Here is a 9,646-nt window from a genome sequence, read left to right on the forward strand (position 1 = left end):
GTTTTGTTTCATCCGCAAATTTTATTAGCACATTTCCACTTTTTGTGCCAAGGTCAGTAATAAAAAGATTAAATAAGATTGGTCCCAAAATCAATCCCTGAGGAACTCCACTTGTAACCTTCTTCCAGCCTGACAGTTCATCTTTCAGTATGACCCGTTGTAGTCTCCCCTTTAACCAGTTCCTTATCCACCTTTCAATTTTCATATTGATCCCCATTTTTTCCAATTTAGCTAATAATTCCCCATGTGGAACCATCTCAAATGCCTTACTGAAATCGAGGTAAATTAGATCCACTGCATTTCCTTTGTCTAAAAAATCTGTTACCTTCTCAAAGAAGGAGATCAGGTTGGTTTGGCACGATCTACCTTTTGTAAAACAATGTTGTATTTTGTCCCAGTTACCATTGACCTCAACATCCTTAACTACTTTCACCTTCAAAATTTTTTCCAAGACCTTGCATACTACAGATGTCAAACTAACAGGCCTATAGTTACATCTACCTTTTCTGCAACATTAACAAGTTTCCTTTCTCCTTCTAGGAATTGGCCTGTACCTTTTCTAGGATTTCTTTTCTTCTTAATATACTTAATAACCTCCTTTTTGTTCTCCTTAGCCCTGCAAAGCATGAATTTCCCCCTGATGTCTGTAACATCCCGTATCAATTTTCATAACTTCCAATTTGTATTGCTTGCTATCTATTTTCCCTTTTTCCCATTTGTTATATGTTGCTTTTCCCCCCTTAATTGCTGCCTTCACTTTGCTACTGAACTGGGTTTTTAACCAAAGTTCTCCACTTTCTTGATTGTGGAATTGTGGCTTTTTAGCTCTCTAATAAACTCTTCTTAAAGAACTCCAAAGTTTCATTTCCATTTTTCTGTCTAAATTTTCTCCCAATCAGTTTTGCTGATAATTTGCCTTAACTTTGGGGAATTAGCCCTTTTGAAGGGTATCTGTAGATAGATATTATTGGTTGGGAGCTGTTCTCTGTTTGTCCATTTGAATGTAATCGGTTCCATACTTTTATTTTGTTCTCCTCTATCCTATGCTGCCTTATTTGTCTCTTCTCTAAACTAAACAGTCCCAGACTTTTCAGTCTGTCTGCATACACCAGCCTCCATGCTGCAGCGGGCACTCAAGGATCATTCTGGGTGTTTCATTGAAATCAGTGCAGGGTGGCCCAGAAAAGTGCATGATGCATGAATCTTTAGGAACACCGGCCTTTACAGAAAACTGAAAGTGGGGACTTTCTTTCCAGACAAGAAGATCCCCACAGGGGATGTTGAAATGCCCATAGTGATCCTGGAAGACCTGGCATACCCCTCAATGGCAGGGCTCATGAAGCCGTAGAAGTGAAACCTGGATAGCAGTAAGGAGCATTTCAACAATAGGCTGAGTAGGAGCAGGATGACCATGGAATGTGCATTTGGCAGATTAAAAGCACACTGGTGATGCCTTTTTGATAGGGTAGATTTCAATGAAGAAAATATTCCCATGGTTGTAGCCATGTGTTCCACCTTGTATAATATTTGTGAAGGTGTCAGGGTTCCTTCCCCACTCTGAACTCTGGGGTACAAATGTGGGGACCCGCATGAAAGGCCCCCTAAGTTTATTTTTACCAGCTTAGGTTAAAAATTTTCCCAAGGCACAAATTCCACCTTGAACAGTATGCTGCCACCACCAAGTGATTTAAACAAACATTCAGGGAGGGCCACTTGGAACCCAACCTTCCCCAAATATCCCCTTAAGCCCCTACACCCCCTTTCCTGGGGAAGCTTGAGACTAATATCCTCACCAATTGCTACAGGTGAACACAGATCCAAACCCTTGGATCTTAAGAACAATGAAAAATCAATCAGGTTCTTAAAATAAGAATTTTAATTAAAGAAAAGGTAAAAGAATCACCTCTGTAAAATCAGGATGGTAAGTACTTAACAGAATAACAAGAGACTCAAGAACACAGAGGATTTCCCCTCTAGACAAAACCTTGAAGTTACAAAAACAGGGATAAACCTCTCTATTAGCACAGGGGAAAATTCACAAGCTAAAACAAAAGGTAATCTAACGCATTTCTTTTCTGTTATTACTTACTATTTCTGCAAGACTATATGCTTAGTTCAGGTATACTTTTCCCTGCCCTGTTTCCTGGCTGGCTCCGACAGACACATACCAAAAACCTTCCCCCACAGATTTGAAAGTATCTTGTCCCCTTCTTGGTCCTTTTGGTCAGGTGCCCCCAGGTTATCTAAGCTTCTTAACCCTTTACAGGTAAAAAAGGGATTTTATGCTATCCTTAGCTGTATGTTTATGACAGAAGCTATGGGCGAAAAGTTTGCTCAGGGGTGCACTGCTCAGAGAGAACACATGGCTGCTGATTTTGAGCACCCAGATACCAAGGCTATTAGAGGACACCCTGGGGGGCAAAATGAGGAAGGCTTTGTGGCAACACTTCGAAAATGAGAACGAGTAATGTTTATTGCTATGCATGGGATTATAATGCATAATGAAGTCCAGTTTTGGTATGGCAGGAAGCAGTTGTGATTGTTCAGGCCCAGGGTTCAATGTAAAGAAATGATGAAATGGCTTGCTGTTTGCTGATGCCACCTGCTATCATAACTTCAACAGAAACAAATAAAGAGTGCTTATTATCCAAATAACTTTGCTTTTATTGCCAAAAAACCCACAACACCATGCACACACACACAGCTGAGCATAAGTCCAGCTTTAATTTGAAAAGGTGTCTGTGGAGGTGGAGTGAACGGTAAAGTGAGACTTCCCAGAAATTGGAAAGGAATGTGTGGGTGGAGTTTGGGGAGGACATGGCAAAGAGTTCTGAATGTGCTGAAGGGGAGGGCGGGCACCCATCTGCTAAGTCTGAAGCATCAGGAGGGACTGCAACATGTTGTTCTGCCGCTCCAAAACTTTTATCAGCCTCTCCGTTGCATCCCTAGTCTATGCCTCATTTTCTTTTCTTTTCTGCTTGTCGCTTTCCCTCCACTGCCTTCATTCTATCTTGTCTGCATCAGAGAACTGCAGCACCTCCCAGAACATATCTTCCTTGCTCCATCTTGAGCGCTTTCTTATCTGGCGGAGACACTCGGCTGGAGTGGAGGGGGTGCCTCCTTTCAAGGACATATCTGGAGAAGCACAAGTAACAATAAAGAGAAGCATTATTGTTAAGTACACATACAGCACTGAAACACTATATTAAAATACACTGCTGGTAACACACCAGTCACTTTCCCACTGATCCTTCACAAGCACACATGCCAGGGAACACTGCAAGCATGGTCAGTGTTCCCGGGGTGGAGGACGTTGGGTGTGGGAGAAAAGGGATGGGCCAATTACAGTGATAAAATCAAGCACGGTGTCTACACTGGCACTTTGGCAACAAAAATTTTGCGTAAAAACCTTCCAACACTCGTCAAGGCGGCTTTATTACGTCACTGAAACTGAGGAGTTCAGTCATCGAAAGTGGCTTTGTAGTGTTTACACCTCCACTATTTCATCACCAAATGCTGCCTTTTGATGAAAAAACTTGGCAGTGTAGACAAGGCCTAGAGAACAATAAGGGATAACCAGCATACACCCATGTTTTCTGTTGGTGCCTGTTAAGGTTTCCCACACCACGATGTGTAGGAATTATTGATGAAGGGAACACCATAAAATATGGAATTGGCATTAGGAGGGTCAGTTGTTCATAATTCATTTATCTGAATAATGAAAATGTCATTTTTCAGTGTGTGAAGAGCGACCAATCTGCTTCATCCATGAGACCATCCTCCAGTTGTGCATGTAGTGTCTCATATTAACATTGTCTCTCCATCCAGGTATTTGTCCTGCGACCATTGCCCTAGACCCTGGGAACATACAGGAAGTCAGGGGAACGTACGGTTCATGCAGGAAACACCATTCTTCCTCAGCGTTGGACACCTTCTTCCCTTCACCATGTCAGATTCCAACTCAACCGACTTCACCAACCCCACCACCTTCATCCTGCTGGGCATTCCTGGCCTCGAGGCAGGCCATATCTGGATCTCCATCCCCTTCTGCACCATGTACGCCATAGCCATCTTGGGGAACTTCACCATCCTGTTCATCGTGAAGACGGAGCCGAGCCTCCATGGGCCCATGTACTATTTCCTCTGCATGCTGGCCGTCACCGACCTGGTCCTGTCTACATCCATCGTGCCCAAAATGCTGAGCATCTTCTGGTTCTATTCCAGGGAGATCAATTTCAGTGCATGCCTCACCCAGATGTACTTCATTCTCAGTTTCTTTTTGATACAGTCTGGGATCCTCGTGGCCATGGCTTTTGATCGCTATGTGGCCATCTGCGATCCCCTGAGACATTCCACCATCCTGACAAACACTGTGGTTGCCAAAATTTTCCTGGCCGTGGTGCTGCGCGGCATCATGCTCATACTGCCCTATCCTTTCCTGGCGAGGAGGTGGCCATATTGCAGAACCAACATCATTCCAAACACGTACTGTGAGCATATAGCTGTGGTGAAGCTGGCCTGCACCGACATCAGCATCAGTAGTTACTACAGCCTCTCTGTGGCATTCTTGGTAATTGGTATGGATGTGTTTTTTATCACCGTGTCCTATACCCAGATCCTCAGGGCCATCTTCAGCCTCCCAACGAAGGAAGCCCGGCTGAAGACTTTTGGGACCTGCGGCTCCCACCTCTGTGTCATCTTAGCCTTTTACATCCCACATCTCTTTGCTGCCCTCACGCAACGGTTTGGGCAGAATGTGGTTCTGTATTTGCGCGTTCTCATGGCAAACATGTACCTCCTGGTGCCCCCCATGCTAAACCCCATCATCTATGGGGCCAAGACCCAACAGATCTGGGACAGGCTGCTCCAGCTCTTTGCTAATAAAGTGACCTAAAGTTTTCTCCTGGTTCTCTAGCTCTCAGACTGAGCTCCATGCAGAGCTGGCTGGTGACATGGTGCTGGGCCCTCTTCCCTGAATCACTGACTGGCCAGTCAAAGAGACATTAAACCCTTTCCTGACCTTAGTGTGCTGTGTCAGCGTGACAAACTGGGGAATCTGCCTATGTACAACTCATAGGGTTGCCACCTTTCTAATTGCTGGTAAATGGAAGCTTGAGGCCCCGCCCCTCTGCTCTGTCTCTTTCCCCAGGTTCCGCCCCTGCTCTGCCTTTTCCCCTCAAGGCCCCGCCCCTCACTCGCTCCTCTCCTCTCCACCCCCATAACTCTCTGGATCATCCCTCTGACACTCTGCACTCCAAAGCACCCCCTATTTACCATGGTGATGTAATTATGGTATGTTTTGTACAAAATAGGCCCTGTGAGGTATCATTCTAAAAGTCTTGATCTGCTAAATATTGATATCCCCTTGGGTTGTATGCGCTCTCATTGTATGTGAAGCTATGAAATCCTGCTATGTGTGAGTTACTAAAGGGTGATGTGAGGCTGGAAACACCCAAAACCAGCCTTTCAGGTACGTCAAAGGAGTAGCCAGACAGTGTGAATTGCTGTCGTCAACACCCATCCAGGGAACAATCCACTAGCACAGGAACTCTGCATAAGAAAACCTCCTCGGAGGGAGTACGGAGACGATGGAGAATGTTTGGCCAATGAGGGAAGACCCCCCACGTCACATGCACAGACTTTCCAGCAAGCTGGAAGAAACTATAAAAGATGGGGAGTGACATCATCCCTTGTCTTCACTCCTCCACAAATCAGCACCTGCAAGAAGCTCAGGAAGACCAAGGACTTTGAACTGGGGAGGGGAACCCAGGCTGCAAAGCAGATACAGCCTGTGCCTCAAGAATCTGTAAGACTGCTTGTATCATCAGTCAGGGTGAGATATTGCTGATTCAAATCCTATCTAGCATGTACAACTCATAGACTGCACGTTTGTTTGATTTCCTAGGTAACCTGCTTTGATCAGTTTATTAATCACTTAACAGCTATCAGTCTGTTGTTAATAAACCTGATTTATGTTTTATCTTAACAAGTGTGTTTTTGAGTGAAGTGTTTGGGAATCTTAGCTCTGTTAACAAAGGGTGGTGAATATCTTCCCTCCATCGAGGGGGAAGCAGACTATTTAAAGAGTTTACGCTTTACAGATCACTGTGCAGTGCAAGATGGTCTAATTCTGGATTTTTGATCCAGTAGGGGTGCAAGGCTGGGGAGCTAGGAAATTGGCTGATGCCTCAATTATTGGTTCATGAGTGGCTTAGTTAAAGCACTCAGGTAACTTAGTTGAGTGTGTGGCGCCACGTGCTGTTGTGTTGGGTGATAACAGGGCCTGGAGGGGCTGGCTGTGTGTCACCAGCAGAGCAGGGGGAGAGGCCAACCCAGCTTAATGGTTTGGGGGCACAGCAGTTCCAACAGCTTCCAGTCTTCACCCCAGGGGTACATCCCATCACGATCTCCACCTCTCACCCAGCCCCCTGTGCTGGGCTCCCTCTGCTCTGGGGCTGGGATGAGAGCCACTGCAGCCTGACAAGTAGCCTGCCTGTGGGTAGGAGGCATCCCCGGTTAACGTCCCAACGCCTCTCTCCACCCTGAAGTAACCGGACATCACTATACATAGATATATGACGAGAATGTTTAAGTCAGTTTCATGGTAGAGATGGTGAACTTTAAAGTTGCAAAGAGTTCTTTCAAAATTAATCCTTAGGTTGCAGGCCAATGTCCAATATCAGGGTGATCCAGAATGGAACTAGAGACCTCAGTCTTGTGACTTGAGCTTCCCCTGATGAAGCTTAAGCACATTTGAGATGACAGGATCAGGACCCAAGTATTCTTTTATAGACCACTGGCAGGCCATTATAATGATGAATCCTTGCTTTGAAGTAGAATTACCTATTTCCTACGTATATCCAGGTAACTCTTCCATTCATCAGAATAAGGTAATTATCACTTAAGCAGTTCATAGGTAGTTTACTACAAATGTCAAAGAGAAGTAGAGACAATGATGTTTTCACACCCAAGTTTAAATTTAAATGTTAATATTTTCTTTTGATCTTTGACTCAACAGATATACCAATAGACAGGAATCATCTGTTTACAAGGTTAACATCTAACACAATATAAGTAAACACATACAATTAGCATTACCTCTAATTCTCTAAGAATACAGGTTTGCATTTCAAAGCTCTAGTCCATTTACCATGGCTATGTTGCTATTTATAGGGAATGGCCCTAATTACCATTTATATACCTCTCTAATACGTCTTTAAAGTTTGGATTTGGGTAAACTAGCTTGCTAGTTGCACAACCCTTTCTGACCCTGTGTCACACCTATTAACTCACGTTTGATTGTATGAACCACCTATATCCTTTTGTCTTTGGGCTTTTACTGGACTCTTCGCTCAGGTTCCTTGTGCTCACAGACAGGAGGATAGGGCAAAGACATGTATGTATAAATAGCCCTTACAAGATCTCGCCCAGACAGAAGAAAGGAGTAACTGCATTCTAGCTAAAACCAGTGTTCTCCAGCTTCTCTGCTGAGAGGTAGGCTTGGAAGGAATGGAAGCTACCCAGAAGAGGGAACAGAGAGGAGTGGTTGATCCAGTAATGTGTGTGAGGCTGAGGTCTGACAAACAGAAAGTGCAGGTGACACTCGCTGATCAATGAAACAGAGGGACATTTTCAGGGTGTCACATATTGTGCGTGGGTTGGGTAGCGGGGAACACTTTCATTTTCCTTTGCTCTGTACCTCGGCTTGGTTTTCTTCGGTGGTACAGACTGGAATGTAGTCTTTTTCAGGACATGGATAAATGTCTTAGGCCTGGTCTACACTACGAGTTTAGGTCGACTTTAGCAGCGTTAAATCAAATTAAGCCTGGACACGTCCACACGACGAAGCCCTTTTTTTCCAACTTAAAGGGACCTTTAAACCAGTTTCTTTACTCCACTTCCGACGAGGGGATTAGCGCTGAAATCGGCCTTTCCGGGTCAGATTTGGGGTAGTGTGGATGGAATTCGACAGTATTGGCCTCCGGAAGCTATCCCACAGTGCTTCATTGTGACCGCTCTGTACAGCACTCTCAACTCAGATGCACTGACCAGGTAGACAGGAAAAGCCCCACGAACTTTTGAATTTCATTTACTGTTTGCCCAGCGTGGAGAGCACAGGTGACCACGCAGATCTCATCAGCACAGGTAACCATGATGGAGTCCCAGGATCGTAAAAGAGCTCCAGCATGGACCGAATGGGAGGTACAGGATCTGCTCGCCATATGGGGAGACAAATCAGTGCTAGCTGAACTCCGTAGCAGTAAACGAAATGGCAAAATATTAGAAAAAGTCTCAAAGGCCATGAAGGACAGAGGCCATAACAGGGACGCACAGCAGTGCCGAGTGAAAATTAAGGAGGTAAGGCAAGCCTACCGCAAAGCCAGAGAGGCAAACGGAAGGTCCGGGGCAGAGCCGCAGACATGCTGCTTCTACGCGGAGCTGCATGCCATTCTAGGGGGTGCAGCCACCACTACCCCAACCGTGTGCTTTGACTCCATCAATGGAGAAGCATGCAACAGGGAAGCGGGTTTGGGGTACGAGGAAGATGATGATGAAGAAAATTAAGATAGCTCACAGCAAGGAAGTGGAGAAACCAGTTTCCCCAACAGCCAGGATATGTTTATCCCCCTGGACCTGTAACCAATAACCCCTGAACTTACCCAAGGCATGCTCCCAGACCCTGAGGGCACACAAGGGACCTCTGGTGAGTGTACCTTTGTAAATATTACACATGGTTCAAAAGCAAGCATGTTTAATGATTAATTTGCCCTGCCAATCGCGGCCAGTACAGCTACTGGAAAAGTCTGTTAACGTGTATGGGGATGGAGCGGAAATCCTCCAGGGACATCTCCAGAAAGCTCTCCTTCATGTACTCCCGAAGTCTTTGCAAAAGGTTTCTGGGGAGGGCTGCCTTATCCCGTCCGCCATGGTAGGACACTAGTCTGGAATCATTGCATAACAAAGCATGGCAGCGTATGGTCCCAGTGTTTGTTGGCATGCAGACAACATCCATTCCTTATCTCTGTTATTCTCAGGAGAGTGATATCATTCACGGTCATCACCTGTTTGAAATGGTGTGATTTTATTAAGGGGACATTCAGAGGTGCCCGTTCCTGCTCGGCTGAACAGAAATATTCCCCGCTGTTAGCCACGCAGTGGGAGGGGGGAGGGGTGAAGTGATCATCCCAGAGAATTGGGTGTGGGGGGGAGAGGGTTTGTTGGGTTTGTGCTGCATGTTAACCCGGAAACCGCAGCCCCTCCTTTTACATTGCAAACCCATTTTAAATGGCCAACCTAACGGGTATTGGGTATGAGAAATGAGGGCACTGCTGTTTGAAACAATTCCCACATGTTAAGAAGGTTAAAAAAGCCAAAAGACTGTGGCTTACCATGGCTGCCTGCAAGCCGAATTCTGTTGCCTGGCACTGCGTGAGTAATCTCTCACACCAAACCGGCAGGCCCTCAATATAAGAGGGAAAATGTGACCTTGTAACAAAAGCACATGTGCTGTGTAATGTGAACAGCAAAATTTAATGTGAAAGAGTGTACCCATTGTTCTCTAAAATGTCTTTTTTAACCACCTCTCCCTTCTCCTCCACCAGCTGCATATGTTTCTCCTTCACAGAGGCTAGTGAAGATTAGAAGG

At 45.4% G+C, this 9,646-nt stretch overlaps 1 protein-coding gene across 1 annotated transcript; it reads left to right on the forward strand.

Moving 5' to 3' along the window:
• Positions 1–3,785: 3,785 nt before the first annotated feature.
• LOC117871358 (olfactory receptor 52R1-like) lies at positions 3,786–5,130 on the forward strand. The gene has a single exon (XM_034759266.1). The coding sequence runs from the start codon at positions 3,896–3,898 to the stop codon at positions 4,892–4,894; it is 999 nt and encodes a 332-aa protein (XP_034615157.1). The 5' UTR covers positions 3,786–3,895; the 3' UTR covers positions 4,895–5,130.
• Positions 5,131–9,646: the final 4,516 nt, after the last annotated feature.

Source organism: Trachemys scripta, chromosome 1, assembly GCF_013100865.1.
Source record: "Trachemys scripta elegans isolate TJP31775 chromosome 1, CAS_Tse_1.0, whole genome shotgun sequence".
NCBI lineage: Eukaryota > Metazoa > Chordata > Testudines > Emydidae > Trachemys > Trachemys scripta.